This window comes from Dunckerocampus dactyliophorus, chromosome 20, assembly GCF_027744805.1.
Source record: "Dunckerocampus dactyliophorus isolate RoL2022-P2 chromosome 20, RoL_Ddac_1.1, whole genome shotgun sequence".
Taxonomy (NCBI): Eukaryota; Metazoa; Chordata; class Actinopteri; order Syngnathiformes; family Syngnathidae; genus Dunckerocampus; species Dunckerocampus dactyliophorus.
In genome coordinates, this window is record NC_072838.1 from 10,489,275 (window position 1) to 10,511,136 (window position 21,862).

The 21,862-nt window shown below is 40.9% G+C and overlaps 1 protein-coding gene across 5 annotated transcripts in view; it reads right to left on the reverse strand.

The window, feature by feature from the left end:
• Positions 1 to 21,862, reverse strand: part of myo1g (myosin IG) — an 85,767-nt gene that overhangs the window by 35,638 nt on the left and 28,267 nt on the right. For 2 of the 5 annotated variants that reach the window (XM_054764130.1, XM_054764131.1), the window contains one exon: positions 6,761 to 7,272. In XM_054764130.1, coding sequence (XP_054620105.1) covers positions 7,110 to 7,272 — 163 coding nt within the window. In that variant the 3' untranslated portion in view covers positions 6,761 to 7,109. Of the gene's footprint in view, positions 1 to 922; positions 1,768 to 3,476; positions 3,533 to 6,760; positions 7,273 to 21,862 lie in introns of those variants that run through there. The other 3 variants (XR_008567218.1, XR_008567220.1, XR_008567219.1) reach the window with 3 other exon arrangements.

The window sequence follows — 21,862 nt, forward strand, 5'->3', positions numbered from 1 at the left end:
TAGTACACAGCATGACCAACAATATTTTTTGGCTTTTGTAACAAGGGTCCCTAATCCAATAAAAGATCAAATAAGAGTCCATCCAATAAAAGATAAGATTGTAAAAAATGGGCGTGCAAAATACTTTTAGGGTAGGACTAATCATTTGACATGGTTATTGATCAATTTGTGGATTAAGAATATATGACATTTTTTAACCAACTCTCTTAGGGCCCTATGAAACCCGTTTTATTTTTTCCCAAATTCCATTTTTTTTTACCTTTTCCACTTATTTGACCAGCATAGAGCGTGTGCTATTTGGGTTTGGGAATAAAATGCAAAAATCCATACATTTATTGATGCAATACATCATTGGTCCATTTTGTCCAGTAGTTGAGAAATGGATGCAGCTTAGGTAACTTTTCTAAAAGCCTCAGCACATTTTGCTACAAAATCTTCAACAAATGCCTGTGCTTGTGATTACGGAAGATTAGAAGGTTATTCATGTAAGATATATTTAAGATATTTTCTGCTATTGTAAAGTTATTATTAAAGTGACATTAATAATGGCTTCACAGTGCAAGATGTGCTGAGAGAGCAGCGAAGGGGGAAAGCCATATGGCTTTGAGGTCAGTGGTCAAGGCGGGTCCGACCCCTTAGAGGGAAGAGAGGTGAGGGGAGGCCAGGCCAGGATGCTTTGATAAAAAATCAAATAAAAGGAGAGGCAAGATGTGGAGGGATGCTGCAGATGGCTGCCGCCCTTATTGAGTCCATTCTAGCTTTCCTGTGTCCTCAGAGGACACAAATCACACAGCTCAGCCTCCTCATGTCAGAACTTTCGGTGCTTCTGTTCTGTGGTTGCTTTCCAGAGGCCCCGGCTGCCCTTCACTGACTTATATGAGCCTGCTGGGATCACGCATGTTGCAAACACCCCCGTTGTCAATGCTTTCCATACAAAGTGTTTATAGTCTAGATCTGGATGCAAGATGTACACTTTTATGTCATCCGTGTTTGTTTATGTCCAACCATTCAAGTCCAGCGACGACTTGTCTTTTCTAACAGCAGTTCCTATTTAACTACGTAATATCAGCCAAAACATTAGGTTCACTTGCACCATGCAATGAAGTGGTCCTTTCAAAGATAAGTAGAAATGCATGTTGTAAGCTGTCTGGTCCGCGGCTCACCGAATGAAAGTCGGGAGCATGAGATGCACGGCAAATGCCTGAGCTGTCAACTCGGTGTCCAGCGCAACTCTTAAGGCGTCAAAGGTGAGGTTTACTCAAACACTCACCAACGTAAACCTTGTTATGGCACCGATGTAACCTGACTGGTCCGCCTCTGTGCACGCCAGGCGACCGAACGAGGGTCCACAGATGAGGTAAAAGTCTGAGCTGTCAACTCTTAAGGCATCAAGGAATGAGGTTTACTTGCACAGTCATTCCTGCTGGCACTCATTGCACACACACATAGCCAATGACAATGTATCCCACCGAACATCCTCTTTGGTTGTTTCTAACACTGTATAAGTCCACAAGTGTTCATGTCCAAGTCAAATTATATTAAAAAAACAATTTTCAGTTTGTTGAATGGGTATGTTTTAGCTGGAAGTAACACAAGAAAGTGGCAAACAACTGTAAGGCATTGTATTAAGCAGTATTTTTATGTGTTACATTCTATATTGTACATACTGTTAGAAAGTTGACATCCTCACTGAGTTCCTTGGACTTTCCCATTGTCCTGCGTGAGTGTTGGTAATCCAACGAGTGCTCCCAAACAAATACTTTTATGCTGCCGGAGAGAAATATCCAACTTCAGTCAATCATGATCACTAACCGGAAAGTAATAGTGCTTGTTTGGTTAAATCACATTCTGGAAGCTTCTGCATCCTTTATTAGTATATTAATGTGACCGTATGTATAAATTATAGCCTGTCTGTGTAATTATGACCCTGAGTACATATGAGAAAATCCAAAATAGACTCTCTTGGTGCTCTAGGCCTCACGACAGCAATGCACATCCTTTGCGCATTTGCGTGAATGCGTCCCCTTTCGTCCCCTTGCCCCTCTCATACCATGTACGGTATTATGCTTGCATTCCACATTTGCATGAAAGTAAAACCTCACTGTTTGAGAATCAGTTTGAATAGAAATAGTGACTAGATCGCAATGCTAATTAAACAAAGAAGGTGTCTGAAAAATTGATGAAGCTGATAAAATTAGCCTATGAAGACATTTTGCCTAGTAGCAGCTGGTCATAAAAGAACAGATCCTAAATCCCCAATTAATTATTTATAATTCATTTAAACAACCAAGCAAAGACTCTGTGGTATCTCAAATATGCCCTGATTAGTAAGCATCCAGCCTGATGGCATGTTGATTTAGAGAGAGCCAAGCAAATAGCACCCCCCCCCCACGTTACTGTAATCTCCAACATGTGACCTCTCTTCACTGCTGATAATGGAATAGATGCTGGAAAACCTGCATGGCTCACCAAAGCAGTAGTGGGTCTGCCCTGAGAGGATTTAGAGGCAAAAACACAGCTCTGGGACACATATTATGGTAAATCCTCTCCAACTCATTACAAAATCCTAGCTGCACGGCTGGTAAGCCCTAAAGAGAGACAGACCAGGTGCCAGCCTCTCTGTAATGGAATTGCATGGACTTTAAGTGATTGCATCAACAATCAAACCCACCTGATCAATTAAATTTGAGCTAGAACAGGCGTGTCCAAAGTGCGGCCCGGTGGCCATTTGTGGCCCGCGGCTGATTTTTTTTATAAAAAATATAATTCAACAAGAAAACTACAAAAACAAAACAGTAAAAATGGAAAAATCTGCAGTAGGTTATATATACCTGTGTGGATGAAAGGCTGAAACGATAAAATACTTTGTTGTTTTCACCTGCTAACGCTTCCGTGTGGATAGCTCCTTAGGCCGTATTCAACCACGAAACATGATTCATTCATTAATATACAGAATGTCTGATAAAACGTGAGCGTGAAGTCGCGAAATTCTAAGTGCGAAGCGGCGAAGGGACGACTGTATTGTGTTTTGTTTTAATTTACCATCAAAAATGTAAATCTAAATTGACTTTAACATCAAACAGCGACAGTGCTGATATTAATACTATGCCCTGCCCTAATGTAAATCTTTATCCACAAGTGTCGTCTACTGTAATTTTACTTAATCTCACCAGCCATTTCAACAAACATATGAGTAGGTTCACACTTCCCACTTGAGGGACGTGATCAGAGCTCTCTGAAAGGGAAAATTACTGTGAAAATTACAGGGAAGGCAAGGCGTGAGTGAGTGGAAGGAGACTAGAAATCATTGACGCTATTGTGTGCTGTCAAAATGCAATAAATGTAGAAATAAACATGCTGCCTTAGCATACATCATGGATATAATGCTCATTAATCAGGGACTTTGTAAATCACCGCTTTTGTATTAATGATTAAGGAATTACAACATAGCAACAAATGTACAATCTGTTTCTTACTAAATGGGATGCAGTAAGGAGCGCAGGAAGGAGGAGGACTCTTCTGATTGGCGGGGCTGTAACCAGGAGAAGAGAGGCGGTGTGTCACATCACATCATTTGAAAGGTTGTTGAAGGTTCCTAGCTTTACATTGCAATCCTACTGTAACATGCGCTGTCTTCACACGTAGCTATGAGCTCTTTCTCAAATTTAATAGCGTTCACCATATTCTTCATCAAATTTCATCAATTTTTTTTTAAACCACAGATTCGTCAAACACTCAGAAATACCGAGTATGCCTGAACGCCTCACCAGCCATCGGCACACTGTGCTTATTAGGATGAAGTAAGGCGACAGATATAAGTTGTTCATCGTTCTGTTTGCGCTCTATGTGGGGTGTAAAAAAAACCGAGGTTCCACTGTCCCACGCTGACAAAATTATATAAAACATATAAAAGTATTGTGGTGGTTATCCGCACATAATGCCCCCCCGCCTTCAGGAGACACCACAACAAGTCAATTACGTTTTGTGACGTTTTGCATCATGTGCTCTTCCTGACCGGGAATCGAACCCATGCGCTCTATAATGAAAGGCAGAAATGTGTACCATTACACCACCACCACCAATCTCCATGGGAGTGAACTTGAAATGTGCTGAATTGCAGGTCAGCCTAAAGCATGGAACTTCATTTTTCTAAGGACTGAGGGAGGTCATAGGAAATACAATACATGTTTTTTGTTGTTGACGGAACTAACTTGATAAACATACTTTCCACAAATAAACCTAAGTAAATAAAAGTCATTAAAGATATACAGTAAAGTCTTTGGCCATAATTACTTAGTATGTTTTAGCAATACTTTAGTGACAATATAGCGTATAACTATGTCTCTGTATAGCGCAGACCGCCACCAAGGCTGAATTGTGACCAAAAAAAACGTTATCAGGCTGCTTCATGGAGGATGACAAACAGACAGGGGCTACCAATGTGATTGTGGAGGGTGACCTGTTCCTTTGATGCCATAGTGACTAAAAGTGGAATAATACATTCTAATTTCAGTCCTGACGTGGACAACATATTCCCCGTGGGCTGTATCCAACCTGTTAAGCCTTTCAAATTATTATTTTTTTACAATCTTCAACATCAAAGTCGCAGCCTGGCAATAATGCTACTTTCAAATTACCATATGTCTAAAACAATCAAAATTATTCCAATGGTTTCTGAAGCGAGAGAGTCTGTGCTTTCGAGTGATATACTGGTCATTACGGTAATCATAGAGACTAGGTCACAGCAGCACCTATCGAGCAGAGTGGGTGGGAAAAGTGCTCTTTTGTTTGTTGACAGTTGGGTGTTTTTTACCCTTTGCTTTCATGTTTCACCATGTTTGTGAAAACGACTGCAGTGATAAAAGTTAATTAAAACTATAGAATTAGAGCTTTTGCACAGGACTGTACCATTGTATCACCACTGGCAAGACTCAGCTGTCCACTGCCAGCGTGCTGCACCGTTATCCTCACAGATTGCTGTTGCCCAAGCGTGGATACCGTCAAAAAGGGGGTAAACACTTTTTTCACACCACCGTATTTAATCATCTTTTCTTAATAATTAAATTGAAATTGCTTATTTTTGTCCAAGGTACTCGTGTAAAAGAGAGTTTTGTTCATAAATATTAGGGATGGCCGATATTGGCTTTTTTGCCGATAAACGATATGCCAATATTGATTCCGATATCAATATGTGTAATATCACATACTGTATCTCCTGTCGTGGAAGGACTGGACTGAACTGTATTATTATTATTACTATTGTGTATTATTATTATGGTAAGGGTAATGGTTTAATTCATCTTGAGCATGCACACAATTTACACTGGAGCACATCACATAACACAATTCACAGTGCTGCATGTCCAAAAAGGAGTAGGAAGAAGCAACGCTTATTTAATCCTACCCCTCATCCATTTCACATCACATGCAATGCATTTGTACCCCTCCTGTATTCCAAATGTACTTTTTGCCGATTGTAAGTACCTATTATAATATCGGTGGACCGATATTATCGGACATCCCTAATAAATATGTAAACTTCAAATTGCTTAATTCATTTTTAATCAATGCAAAGCAACTTCTACAAAAAATACATTCTTAAGCCAGGTATATTTGAATCATGATGCATTGTGATCAGGGGGTAAACCACATCTAATCGAAGCGCCAATTGATGAATAGGTAGCTTAAATGTATAATTGCCAGTGAAACGAGATGTATATATCGTATCGGGCAGAGACCAGATATTCCCATCCCGAGTGCATGTCGTTGGCCAACGTAACAACTTCCGGTCAGCTTCCAGGGTTTGTCACACAAAAAAGAAGTGGCAGCTTAGCTCCCCCTCAAGTCGTTCACACCTGAAGATTGCTGAGGTCACACATGCACTGACACATTCGCTCACACTGATGTGAGGACCGTTAGAGAGACAAGTATCAAAGTGTGAATTACTCTCAGAGTGTCTGGGAAAGGATGTCAGGAGGGTTTTGCACGTTGACTCTAATTAATGTTAGTCCTTTGTTGTCATCAATATGTCCTTTCTAATACCACATGGCAGATATCGCTTTATTTCTCTGAATATACCACACAAAGAAATAAAAATTCATCTAGGAACAAAAACCTGGAGGCACCATGCGTTCTGGGAAAAGGGGGTCACCAACTCATCTTTTTTTTTTAACTGAGAAGGGCTACTTTACATCACATTCATTGTGATTTTATTCTCTTGCATTGTTATGTTTTCACTTATCTGATTCTATTTGTGTTTCGTCAATGGAGAGAGCCTCGTGTTTATTTTTTATTAACTTCAGAGATATAATTATGTACATTTTGACTGTTAGACACATGGTTGTGTGTAGATGATGATAGATTATTACTAAGATATGTTTTATGCAAAATGCATAGTACATTGAAGCAGTCCATATAATTATTGTAATTCACTTTCAGAGTGAGCGGCTAGATACCAAAAGCAAGTGGGTTAGCATCACATTATCTGCAAATGGCACTAAAGAGGTTTCCTGCGCCAAAATGTCTGCAAAAATTCTGATCTGATCCTGAGGACACCAAAGGGACAGGACAGGAAATAGCTATTGCGTCATTTACTCCATTTTTCTGCAGTCAGTCAGCCAGATTGCATGCATTCAGAGGATACTTTGGATTAAAGATAAAACCAACTGTTTTTTTTTTCTTCCCTCATAAACGCCAGGATATTATAACTGAGTGGACTGTGCAGGAAACCCCGCAACATTGCGTCATTGTATTTCTCAAATAACAATTTGTTTTGGCGTCTCCCTTGTCATTGAAAAGGTTCAACTTCATTGGAAGCAGTAAGAATGAATAAAAACATACCAGGGTCCACTTGAAGTCATTCTAGAATAATTTATTTTCCGCAACTTTACACTTGACTCTTTCACTGTTAAGGTATTCACGCGGTTTCAATGGATTCAAATTCAAGTTCTGTGAGCCTGAAATACTTAAAATTCACTATAAACGAGACCACAGAGTTAATATGAATCGTGTACTTTGCAAGTTTTTCAAGTCCAGCTTGTTTGCCTGCACTTACTTACACTTACGTTCCATCGTTGTCTTATATTTCAAACACGTCACAGTGGTATACCTCAATTGGCTGGGACCCATAGAACAAAACCATCTCTGCTCTTCTTGAAATCAGCGTTAGTTTGGCCCGCCTTGGTTTCCACGCTAACAGTCTTTGGTTTGCCCCGCATGTGCAGCCGGATGGTTGATGGGCACACCTTCACAGATAATGCTGTTTTTCTTACCCTATGGGACAAAATGACACGTAGACATTATTAAACCAAAATACCCATAAATGACTTTATCCACAAACACTGGTTATGCAAGTTACGTAATTCCTGATCGCCTGATCTGACGCGTGCTGGACTTTCTTGGGAGCCCTGAAACCTTCTTCTCGATAATTGAACCTCCCTCCTTAAAGTTTGTAATGACCTGATGAATTATTGGTTTAGGTGCAGTCTTACTAGCAGCAATATCCTTGCCTACGAAGCCCTTTTCATGCTAATCATTGATGACTGTATGTGTCCCTACAGGTAACCATGATTAACAGAGGAAAAACAAAGATTTCAAGCAATTTCAAGCCCCCCTTTTTTAAAGCCTCCAGTCTGTTATTCTCACTCAGTCAGGATGACAGTCATATCCAGCCTTTGTCCTTGTCAACACTCTCAACAATGTTAACCAGAGAATCACAAACATGACGTCAGCTGGTCCTTTTGTGGCAGGGCTGAAAGGCTGTAGAAATGTTTTTTGGGAGCGAAAGAGGGACTTAATTGCCATTCATCATAACATTGTGGAGTATATGCAAATTGCCTTCATAAAAAATGAGGCAGCAGATTTTGTGAAAATTTTAATTTGTCATGCTCAAAACGTCTGACCATGACTGTACATAATCATAAGCTAAAAATGCATAGCCGGACTTTTACAGTAAATACAGAAACTGTTGAAATGAAAACTGTAAATGCAGTAGTTAACAATCTCAATGACTAAAAAATACGATGGAGCCTGTTTGAGTCCACACTTTCGGATTGCCTGACTCATGTCGACATAAGCGGTAGTTGACATAACTGAAAATGGCCATTTCGTGCACATTTCCTTGCGACTTTGGCCAGAGACATTGAGATAATAAAGGCCTTTTGAACCTATGGCAGTTTACTTTGTCTTCCACCATTTGCATTTGAAGTCTGCGAAAACAGAGAGGACCTTTGTCTCTGTGTTAAAGCTTTGAAGGTAAGTGATAGTTCCTTTCCTATTGCCCCTTTGTTGTTTTTATATATTTTGACATAAACACAAATCTGCTTTTGCAAAAACACAAAGGCAACAATGATGAAGTTAACAATAGAAATGACCCCTTTGAGTCTCAATATTTATGCAGACGAAAGCGGTTGATCGTTTGTCATGGCTTAAGCGGGTACTTTTTAGTAATGAAAAGAGCATGGTGGGCCGAGACTTGATGAGTTGGTTGACAACATAAACGAGGTTGACGTAAACGTGCTCCACTGAATGTCTCCATTACGGGCTACAGAAATAGAGGTGCCCAAAAATTGAAATATCTCACAGTAGTATTTAAATAAAATACCACTACAACACATTTTGCTAAAGTAAAACTGCAATCTACTCTAAAATTCTACCTTTCCAAAAATAATATGCTGTTTTGATTGCACTGAATTTCTTTCGTGCAGGTGTAGCGACTGTTCTGTTCTGTCACTCCCGCTAACATCTGACGAGATTGGTCAATCCAGAATATTCCATATTCGACTTATCTGACAGCTGGGCTTGTTCAACCGCTGCACACTCAGCTAAAGATGATCCAGCGTGAAGCCACTACTTCCTCTTGGCCTTCAGGCAAACACCCCCCCAGCTGCACGCCTGCACCCCACCCCACTGTGGCAAACACAAGCTGGCACAACCCATGACACAGCCTCAGCAGCGTCCATACACAAAGTCTCCTACTGTATACCTCAACATCCCATTAAGGGCTTGCAGTGCATCACTGCTGTGGTTACGATGTATCTCGTGTGTAATCAAACGTATGCCTTTCTCCATCTGTGGGTTTGAACTGGAAAACTCTCTAAAGCAGATGCCGACCAGCTATTTGTGGACACCTTTGAATGTTGGTAATGTGGCGGGCGAGCAGGATTGGCTCATGCATACAGGCCAGCTTGGCAACCGAGCTCTTTTTCTCCTGAGAGCAGGAGAAGCTACATTTTTTTAAAAGGTAAACTTGAGTTCAATGAATCTAGGATTACATAATATTTGCTGGTTATTAAATCGTTTTGGCATTGTGTGCCGCAGGTAAGTATGTGACACTGACAGCAAACGGACAAAAAAAAAGGAGATATTACAATGTCGCAAGGTACCATCAGGATTATTTGCTCATCAAGTATGTCTGATGGACATACTTGGCTCATCTATTTACTATACCTCATTAGGGTAATGGGTGTGGTGGAGCCTATACTCACTGGCTGGTCATCAGCCAATCACAGCAAACGTATCAACAAACAACAATTCGCAATCACATTGGGCAATTTAGAATTGTCAATTAGTCCAAACATGCATGTTTTGGGAATGTGTGAGGAAGCCGAAGTACCTGCAGAAACCCACATAGGCACACCCAAATTGTCCAGCAGAGATTCGAACCTGGATCTCCAGAATGCGAAGTAGACGTGCTAACCATGACACCACAGTGCTGCCCACATAACGTATCTTATTATTGAGGTTGAACAACCCAAAAAGTCAATGACTCAAACGTTTCACTGACTTTTCTCCTTCAACATTTTAAATAAAATGATATTTAGTTTCTGTTATACCGTCATTTGTGGTGTATAAGCCGCTACTGTTTGTACAGTGATGTGGCTAATTTGTGGCCGCGTTCTGGTCTCGCGAATCTCGTGTGCTTCGGGGCAGTCATTTCGTGCGGGCACCATCATCATTAGTGATGTGTGACACCACTGATTTATTATCCAATTCAATGGAGTAAAAAGAATATAAGACATCAGAGTAATGTATGAATACATTTAGAGAAGGTCTCAAAAATGTAGTTACTTTCCACTGGGTTCCTGTTAATGATATACATTACCTCAAAAGACTGAAGTATCAAAGTATCAATATTTTGATTTGAGAATCGATTTTAGGGCCTAAAGATCTGGTATCGACGGTACCGATATTTCAGTATCAAGCCACACATCACGACTCATCATGGAGAAAGTGTGGAAAGGTGCATTTGATGTGGCTTTCAGGTTGAAGGAGATCTAGGGGCTTTTGATAGGGCCTGCCGGTGGATCTTGGCAACGTATACAGTTTCACTGTCACCAGCAGGTTTCGGGGAGCTGGACAGCTGTGTGCTGGGGAGGACAGCACTGGCTTGAGGGCTAATTTGCCTCGGGGTGACGCTGGTAGCGACAACAAAAGGAGGACAGAGAGCGGCATGTGTGCTGAGGGAATTGTGGGGCTGTTCGGTTCCGACACTTGAAGAGGACGACTTTAGTGCTTTTAGTTCCCAGGAGGAGGGCGAGGACAGCGATGGATGGCTTTACTGGTAGGCAACTGTTTAACACACTGTTTGGAAAACAATCTGTGCGCTCTATAGTCCGGAAATGATGGTAGTCCATTTGCCCTGTACTGTATCATGCCGCAAAATCAAGTGGCCAAACAAGGCATCCCATGCATTGCTCACTCACTGTGTACGCTTTTTATTGAGTGTGACTGCAAAGTAACAACACCATGGGGCCAAAGAAAGTTGCGAGTGCCAGCCGTTTGATAAAGAAGAAACACTATTGAAATCGATGTACAGGATTTACAGGAAGTCCATATAAACAATAGGTTCAATCCAAACGTCGTTTATAATTATTTCGCATTGTTTTCTGCATGTAAAACTATAAGTATTTGTATTAATATTTTTGGATGAATTGGATTTACATTATTTCCTGTATGAAAAATTACCTCTGTACTTGTATGTTTCGTTTTTTGTAGGACCGTTTGGAATATATTGACAGAAACCAAGGTTCCGCTGTTTTCTGATGTAGAACAGATGCCTTTATTAGTCCTGTAAAACTGGGAAATTCAAGTTTCACAGCAGCAAAGTAGACAATAGTAGCACACAAGAATAAGCAAGAAAATGTATAACTAATGTACACTGCACCGTGCTGAAAGCTGTTTTTTTTAATATTTTGTGATATTAAAACAATACCCAATATTATTATACATAAAATAAAAAAGACTAATGCTAATGTTGAACGCACTGTCTATAAAAAAAGGCCAGTCTTCCAACTGTGTCCAGTAATCACAAATCACACATGGTACTACCATACTGAGACATAATGACATTGGAGCTCCACGACTGCACATTTCAAAACTGTGTCAGCATTCATGCTTGGTTACCAACAGGTGTTGCCTTACATTCTAAGTTCTTCCCTTCGCGTCCTCATCCACCTCAAGCTCCGCCTACTGGACCAACAAAACCAGCTGTCTTGCGTGTTGCAGGGGTAGCAACAACACAGGAACCCGCTGACCCGTCTATGGAGGATTTCCATTTGGAATACATTTGTGGTCACCAGTGTGATGAGAATGGGATCACACTGGCGACCACAAGTGTAAGCCTACACCGGTGGAACATGTTGAGAAAAGCCTCCAGCCTTGCCAGAGGACTGCATGATGGACAGGGGAGGCCTCTGGTGCAGTATGTAACCTGAACACAGAGAGCTCACTGTCTGTCGCTTAAACACATCCAAGCAGCATCAACAAGTGCATGTTCTCTACTTAGAAATGATGTAACAGTGAATACTCGTTCTTGGGAAAAAATGGACCCCTGAGGAGAAGATGCTGCAGGGTAATTCGGCTTGATCTTTTAGTTTTGTCACATTCTGCCTACACAAAGAGTGAGTTCACACTTGTCATTTTTGAACCGGTTAAAACAGACTAGTGTGAACGCAGGCTCTTTTCAACAAAGGGGTGGGTGTTTGATTATTACAGTTCGCTGACGTCGTCCTTGCAACCTTTTTGATGTTACGTCTTTGTTAGATCTCAGCTGGTAAGAAATCTTCCATTGAAATGAAAGTCCCACATGTGCATGTGAGCCGGGAACGAGTCATGTTTTGTACCTGTGAGGTCGTCAGACAATGTACACGTTCCAAACATCGTCCTAATTGAGGCGCAACTTTATGCATATGCTTAACTGTGAGGATTATTTGGTCCACTGACAAAAATACGCAAACCAAGACCACACTAAAGTGACCAAGTATCTTTTTTTTTTTAATCTCTGGTGTAAACCGGAGTACCGGACTACAAGTGTGAACGCATCCAAAGGTAAGGATGATAGGTTTTGACCGAGTTATCAATTAAAGAACATTTATTATTCTGGCATTCATTTGTATTGGTTGATGTTCACATGATTATATATCATAGATTATGCTTTCTCTGAACCTGCTGACAAAAATTTAAAGTCAAAGTTTAAAGTAGAAGCGCACACAAAACCTGCAGTTTTCAATCACCGCCATATCATAGAAAGCATGTAAAAAGATAACTGTACGACGTTAAGAAAATATTGTGGAAAATAGTGAAAGCAAAACTTTGCACTCACTAAACATTCTTGTCAGTGGTAACAATTGTGATGATAGGACACCACGTGATTTTTAGATCTCAATACATATTTAACTTTATGTTTTATTCACATGTTTTATTCAATTTGGCCCCATAACTGGAGCCTACCTTTCGGCTTTGGAGCTGGTGTGTGTTAGAAGCAAAACAGAAGGCGTTCAAAGCACTTCCCCCACGACGGACACAAAAAGTAATTAATACCTCTGGTAGTGGTAATCATAAATGAGCATTACAATATACAAGTATGTTGTACTGGATTAATATATATTATGCAGATTGACCTACTGTTGTAGCCTGGTGAGAGTACCACAGTAAAGTATGCATGCATGCGTCTGTTTTGGCTGCAAAAGTACAGACGAGATGCACATCTGTGCTACAAGCATGTGTGAACTGAGCCGTCATTGACAAAGAACACAGGCCAAAATGGCTCACTCAGTGACTCAAAAGCTATTGCCAATGAGCCAATTAGAGCATAAAATGTGGCATAATCTATCATGGTCATGTGCCAAAAACTCCCTGCAGTGTGAGAGTTTATCATGCGTAATTCCTTCTTCTAAGTGCGTAAACCAACGACGACAAGTCAGACGGCTGCTCACTGCTAAAGCCGCAGTTGGTCGGTCTGATGAACACATTCACACGTTCGGTTGATGTGGACTGCTTTTTGTTTTCTTTTAAAACAGCAATCTCATGCGACAATACTCCATCCGTAGAGAAGTGTCCTCAGATGATGTGATGGATAAGCTCTTGGAAGCAGTTCAGACACAAAACACACAGTTGGCAACTAATCAAATGAAATCCAATCATAACTAACCATGTGCCACATTGTGACTGATGTGTGAAAGGCACTGAATTATACAGTAGTTAAGAAGCAGTTACGCCTACTTCCTGGACGACAATCAGGAGAGAAGCTCCCTTAAAGGACTTGGTATCATTTACAGTATATGTACTGTATATGTATATGTACTGTATATGTATATGTATATGTATATGTATGTTTACTGTTTTCTGCATGTAAAGCATGTTGTGTTAACATGTTTGGCTTTCTGAAACAAGCTAATTTGATTTACATGATTTCTGAAACATTTATTCGGTTAGAGTATGTTTCGGTTAGAGTCTGACCTTCTGGAACTGATTCATGATGCTAACCAAGGTTCCACTGTACTTGGTTGTATGAGCAAGATATTCTCAAGGATGTTTACAGTATATACTTTTCAGTAAAAGTACACTCACTTATGATTTTATTTACTTAATGCTATAAGATTACTTTTATTACTAGTTTGCTGGTTTGTCATTTTTTGTTTTGTTTTGTAAATTCTCTGTCCAAAGAACAGCACTTCTCAAAATGTGGTGATACATGCTTTCACCGGACAGAGTCCATGATGTGTTTCTGTAAGGATACTCTAAATAAACATGAGAGTCCACAAGCAGAAGTTGAATAATTTACCACCACAGAGACGACGCTGCAGACAGATTTGGGGCGCAGAGGCAACTCCCGCCGCTAGCCCTTGGACCTTCTCTTACCACCCGCTCTCCTACTCTTCATCCCAGCTTGCTCTCACACCCTCCATGCGTCCTCCATCTTTTTCCCCTGTCACTCCCTCTAAAGTGTAGGGTGCAGCTAATACAATGTGAATATGTGCCTCTGGTGGCGCCATTATGGAGGAATCACAGGCCATTTTATTGTGTATGTGTGGTGAGGCACAACCAGCGAGCCTCATGCTACTGTTACTGATGCTGTTTGTCTTGTTATGGGACAATCAGATCAACGTCAGACTTTATGCAGAGTGGCTCCAAGGGAATAATGTGCCGTCACAGATCAAATCATTGTGATGAGGCATTCTTCCCCAACACAATTTGTGAATTAAATGGATGTGACCCTGGAGAAACTTTAAAAAAAAATTACCAATACCTACTACTAAGATGTCGTATGACATCGGTCAGCTGACATTAAGCTCGCCTCCTGATTCGCTATTGGCGAAGATGAAGTGGTGAGCAGACGTCGCAAGCTACACACTTTATTTTTCCGATTACGGATAAACTAACTCGGCGGTAAGATGCTTATATGTATAACAAAAGTTATCCATTCAATTGTAACGGCTAGTTATGTAGAAAAAAGTGAATTGTTTGATGGCTTTGCTGAGCGTCCTGAACTCTACTATAGAAATGCGTGTTTTCTACACCTCTGTTTCTTAAAGTATTATTTCTTGATTAACTGGAAAATGTGCCCATTGCTGAAACCTTTTTAATACGTTGCCTTGACTTCATGGTGACTCGGTCTCTGTGAAAAATGGATAGTGGTTCTTTTAGAGTCGGGACACTACAGACAGATTCCTGCCAGGGAATCCTTTAAACGTCTTTATTAGTGTGTATGTGTGGTTAATTCAGAAACACATACGTAACAATGAACAACTGCGTTTCTGTCTTCTTTCTACCTCCTATTAAGCACTGTGTGCCCTGCGCTGATGAGGCGTTCGAGCGCACTGCGGATTCCCGGGTGTTTTGTGTGTTTTTAATTTTTTTTTTTATTACAGCTGCAGGATAACTCACCTTGATGCCAAAAAAAGGATTTTTTTTGGGGGGGGGGACTAAATTACAGGGAAGGAAATTTAAAGTCACCGAGTTTGATTTATTTCAACCCACTGCACAATCAGTCAGTTTTGAGTACAATTAAACCAACCGATGACAGGGATGCCATTTCAACTCGGATCACGTTGTTGTTTGTGTGCATAGTGGTGTAGATGAGTGGCAAAAAATAAGACAAGCTCTTTGTGTTGGGGGCTGCAGATTTGTAGATTGGCGCTGCGGATCACCAAGAAGTAGTGACATTTGCTCATAATGATCCCTCACACTGACAGCATCACACAAACACAAAACACCCACGAACATTCAGACGGGCAAAAGTACCACTGCACAGCGTAATGGGTCACAAGGGTGGGGCTCATCATTGCGCCACCTTTCCTCTGGCTTCATGATTCTTTGTCACCTTTTCCTTCAATCTTGCTGCTGCCCTCTGCCCTCCTTTCCTCCCCAAAACTTCCTGACTCCATCCTTGTCACCTCCTTCAGGTGTAATTGGGCCTCAGGAGAGAATCAAGTGGCAGACAGTGTCATAAAAGTAAACATGAGGCAGATCGGGCCCTCAAGCATCACATCAAAAGAGAGTACACAAAAAAAGAGGACACTCGGCTTTCATTGAGTTGAAAAACACTTCATACAATTATAAGTTCCATTGTCTTTATTTCTCTGCCCACGTGTCAACACACGCCGAAACTTTCCTGATCTTGAAAAGCTAATCTTAATGAACACTTTCCCCACTGCATGGCAACCATCGCCGGGGCAACGGCAGCATCTACGTCCACATCACCATGTGGGCTAAGACCGCTCGATCCACCTGACTGTCCCACAGTTAGTCTTGCGTCATTGCAAAGATCATTAGTATTCTCCTCTATTATAATAAGCACCACTGCCATCAGAAACAGCGGGGCTTTCTCAGCCAGCTACCCCCGCATCTTCAGTCTCCTCAAGGGTCATTATAGGAAAACGTGAGTCATATGTTGACAACAGTTTAGCAAACTGTAATCACAGGTGTGTATTTTATTCAACTGGAACATGTACTGAATCTGAATAAACTATCCTCAAATGCGATGTGCTGAAACAATGACTCCAAACTTCGTGGTTAATAAATTCTTGAAGCCATCGACACGTTTCTGAGCTCAAATCAAACAGCAAATCGGTTTAATAGTGAGTCTGATTTGAAGGACAAAAAGGAAGGGCAGAGCCGCTCATGACATGATCGATAATCAATAAAGCCAACCAAGCAGGATTATTTCTTATTAGAGTTATTAGACAGTGCCTGTTATTGATCTGAGCATACTTTGAGTCAAAACACGTGCAAACACTTTGAATGGCATTCAATGGAGAAAAGACCAATACCAAAAGTAAGAGAGTGAAAGCAAAAAGTCATATTTAGTTGTTTTTTTTTGTTTATTAGTTTGCAGGGTATGCCCTTTTAATTGCTGGGTGGACTCTTCCAAGAGTGGATAAAATAGTAAAAAGTGAAACTAAATTCTCTATATGCACCTTTATCAAGATTCTCACCAAAAACTGAAAAGGCACTTTCTTCGTAACATAAACCTTGATCGATACATCCTGTGCTGCGTGACATGTGCATTGCAGGAACATCAAGTACTTGAATGTTACTCAGTCAAGGTCAGACATCAGCCAAGGCCAAACAACTGTGAAAAGACTGTAGTGTTTGATTGTTCATGTGTTAGCACTAAGGATGCGTACCAAAACGTGTCGAATGCGTACCGAAACTCAATATAAACTGTACTGTGCAAAAAAAGTAGCCATCGGTGCCTCATTTCAGTGCTAAGTTAATGCATTCAGCCAACTTGAAGGTGATATATTATTGCAAGTCACGTCTTGCGTTAATCGCGGTTCATTGGTTCCAGATTCGACAGTGATAAGTGAATTTCCGCGAAGTAGAATTAAATATATGTCTTTCTAAATACCATTTGTGCCATTATTGGAGCCCTCTAGACATGTAATAACACCCCTGTTGTCATCTTTACACTCATATCACCCAATATATGAGATATAATCAGATGAAATAAGCCATTTAAGACATAAATAAGAGTAATGTGTTTCAATAAATGCCTTCCAAACGTGTGGACAGGAAGTGACGGCAGGGATTCAGTGGACCTTTAGCTGAAATACGGCCACAACAGTAGCCCGTATTATCATTATGACAATAATGATAACATCTTATTATTATGTTATTATTGTGTCTGTTGTGATATAAATAATTATAAAATAATAAAAGCCTGTCGTTGGCAATTAAGTGTGGTGTGTGTTACTAGTGACACCTAGTGGTCAGTGTAGACTACAGCTCATAAACGTCTTGTATTGCCTTAAACTGTCTTTGTATTTTAGTTCATTTAGAACATTTTTATGCTTGAAAATGCTTAATTTAGGCAAAGGATACGTAACATTTGCTTAAATATGCATTTTTTGACCAATAATAGGCCGTAGTCAACCACGAAACAGCAATCATTTATTAATTAATTATTTTTTGGAAAACCGCGATAGAGTGAGGGAGCGATGTTCGAACCGTGATGGAGTGAGGGACGACTGTAACATAGCGTCCTGTCAGACGCACACAGAGTCTGCTCTTCTTAAACTTTATTGCCGACTTTAACACACCAAAAGCAGTGCTCGGTTCCAACATTGCACACACATTTCCCAGTAGCACTCCAGCGACACAACACTTCCTCATTATCCACCAATCACAGTCATTTCACCAGTATTTGGTACCAGTATTGGATAATACGTAAACTATACCCATATACCCAACCTACGTCCGAATTCAGGATGAAGTAAAAAGTTACGAACAAACCAGCAGTGGTATTTTGATGTTCTGTCAATTAATTCAATGAATATTTTAGTCATGGAAACACCTTAAACATCTGCATTTGGACCTTTTTCCACAACAAAACATCCAGTCTTCATGTTTTTGTGCGTGTCAAATTAAAAAAAAGTTGAATATAAGTGTCACAGTGCATTTCTCCACAGATCACAGGAACCAGGTATCAAAATTACCCACAACCTTCCAACCACTCTAACCACTTTACCTGCGTCTTGTAAAGTCTTCAAGATTGACATTTAGTGTATTTGGAGGCCAAATCAACATTTTCAGCTCTTGTTGTGCTCCAGTTTCCAAACTCATGTGCTCACTTTCCATGTTGGAATGACACCAACTGGGTCAGCCTTCACTTCTACAACACGTGTTCGTGTTGTCAATTTGTTTGTTTGTCCTGCCTCACTCTGAGATCAATTTAGAGTACATGACGGCTGTCCAATTCCACAAAAAGCCACAAAGAGGCCCATTCAGAAAACGTTTTGAGGTCAATACCCAGCAATGATCAGACAAACAGTAACCATGTATTAACGACCAAGTCATCATTCTTTATAAGATGTGCAAATGTTCTCATTGTAATTATTATATATGCTATTGATCATTGAAGGAATATTGTCAGTGTCTATTTTCATTTTGGCTTGAACCTACACCTTCCAATTCCCAAAGTCAATACGTCCAAGTCCTTACAGCCTGAGAAACTGCAGCCTCATAAATATATTAGTCTTTCATGACACACTTTAATTAAAATTCTGCATCTGTGCAAGTCTCTTGTGCATGCCTTTCAGGCAAGAAATTACATTTTATTTGTTTTTAGTCCTTTTTAAAATTATTTTGTTCACTTTATAGTCAACCATTATCATCCGGAGGACCTCCAATTCAACATCAGATATGATTTCCCTTGGCTTGTATGTACATATGTATGTATTAGTAAGTATTAGTATATATATTAGTAAGTATAAGTATTAATAAGTATACACACACACACACACAGACACACACACACACGCACACACACACATATATATGTATATATAGCAACAGAAGCAGTGGACTTGCCAGTAGTAGACATACATTTTATTTCTTCACTCAATAGTGAAAGGCAAGATCTGTGTTTTGCTGCTTTTACTAGATGCTGGATGGGCTAAAAGGAGGAAAATCACTGAACCACATGGCCAACCAGGTTGATGAAAACATAGTAGGAAATAGGTCAGTGTCTATACACTATTTACTTCCACCTGGCTTGAAAGCTGTTGCCATAGTTACTCTCCATATGATCAAAACCGCATTACCACTGATCCTAATACATCAAATCAAAAGCTGTACAGGTGGTGGGATTGAGGGACGAGATGGCAGATGAGAGGCCGGCACACCAGCAGCCTCTCGAGTTGGGCCAGACAGACGAACACATCGAGGACAGCCACTGTGGGACAAAATGTAGACGGGGGGGGGGGCAGAGAAACAGTGGAGGCTATTTCTAGAGGAGCGTAACGCCACTCACGACCTAAAAAGTTCATTTGAAATGGGTACATTGTGTTCACGTCCACACTGACTGACTGCACATGAGCTGCACGTTGTCCGGTGAGGTCAGACATCAACAAGTCCGCTAGTGAGCAGGCAGGCAGCATGTGGCTGCCTCTCTGCGGCCATTTAAACCACATCACAAGACTGCTCGCATATGCTCGGCAAGGGGAGGGGTGACCCAGAAGACTGTGATTTATTCAGCATCTTCCTGGGTTTTCCATATTCATAAATGAAAATGCTAATTTAGGATGTAAGAGAAGTTGCTTGGAGAAAGAAAAGAGCTGCAAATCCTCATGTTGGAAAAGTTGATGGGATGACTAAAATCCCCAAATCACCTTTTAAAACAACGAACCTCAGCCTGTCTTTTAAGGGTGGGACAGATCATACCCTAAATCCTGCCTTGAGCCCACTCATACTCCCCCAGCTGTCCCAGCAGATGGTCCACGAGCCCAACGCACTACCCCCCTACCACCACAATACACGTTACCTCTCTGTCAGTATAGACACACACTATACATACCAACACATACTCAAGTCAATGCACTCTTACAAAAAAAGTACATTTATGTGTTTGTATCCTACTTCCACGTTTTGTGGCTCTTTATTGTCTTACGAAAGACTGACACTGGGTCATTTCAGCCGTACTTTGCTTTGGCGTGATTGTCCCTAAATGCACAACAAAGGAGACCCTCCCTTTGGTTCTAATTGTGTGCTGGCGTTCTGAGCCAAGGTGATAGAAAGAGAGAGTCAGAGACGGAGGGGAGAAGGATTGCGCTTCATCAAGGAAACAAGACACGGATGTGTTATGACGAGCTTTGAAGTCACATTTTACCTTGAGCCTCGAATGATGCCTTCGTTGACCCAGTTTTGTACAACTCTGCACCTAAACAACTGCCACAAACACTCAACAGCAAAAACGTACAGCCGCTTAGTCATGTTCGCATGACAGAGAGAGATGAGGACAACAGCAGCCATAACTTCATTCCCAGAGTGCCCCCTATGACCCCCACCATTTCCCAAACATGCATGTGACTCGCAGATCTCATTTCCTGACAGGGGGAAGCACAAGAGTGTGTCATACACTGGACCCCCTCCCACACACACACTTCCACAGCACGCCCCTGACTTCGTCTCATAAGTCTCCTTTTGATGAGCAGCGTAGTCGAAGGTCACAACCTGCTGCTTTCACCACAGATGGTGCCACAAAAGCAAGTGCGGGGGGCGCGAGCAGAAACTGACTCCCAATGGGCGCCGCTGCCACATTGTGCAGAGCAAAGCAGCTGCTGCAAGGATCCCTGGTCAAAAAAAAAAAAAAGCACAATCATCTAAAACTAATAAAACTGCCTGGACTTGCTCTCAACGGCCCTCCAGACAAAATAAACATAAAAAGTACAACAACTTTGACAAGAGGGAGTTAGTTCATCTGTGTGATGATGATAATGTGCAAGCGGTTCTCTTGCTCTCCAGCACCAGAGGCTAGGCAATCAGCACACTAAAGTGTACACTGCATTATTGTGCGAAATTGAGACAAACAGGATCATAACCATCTGCTCAGTGCGAAAGCTTGCAGGTCTCGCAGAGGCGGATGCGGCAGCCTGGTAATCACATCTATAAACAGCATTGACAAATCAAGCTCGGAGTGATGGATGCGATAAATGTCAGCGTGACTGATTCATTTAGCAGCCGGGATTCACAGCAGGTGCGCACACACGGGCAACCATGACACAGTGACAGCGATGAAGGCCAAGAATATGATTTGCATACTTGTTATGTGGCATTAATAAGCTTCATCTTGGCTGACGCTTTTGACCGGAAAGAGTCTTATTCAGAGACAATACACGTGAATAGTTCAAAATTTGTCATCTGTCAGTGTTGCTTTACAATCATTTTATCTTAAAAAAATATAGTAGGCCAATGGAAAAAAAAATGCACAAACATTATTTTGATGCTCTCTGAACTAAGTCTCACTTACTTGTCAGTTTACCTTAATTAATGTCACTAATGTTACACTGATGAGACATGACGTTACATTACATCACCTTAACACTGCATGGAGTCAGCCATGGCATGTCCAACATGATAGAGTGAAAAAAGGTTATCCTCTCATCCTGTGTGGAAGTGGTGAGTTTTTGTTTCCTACTTTGTTCTTTTTTAACACCTCGTTTGAAACACTTTAGAATAAGTCAAGTTTAGAATAAGTCAATTGGAGAGGCTAACTAGTTTTGTCCCTGTAGTGATCCCATAGCCTGCGAAATGTGGTGTAAAGAAAGAATAATAGGAGCACAAAGGTGACTATAGGGGTGTT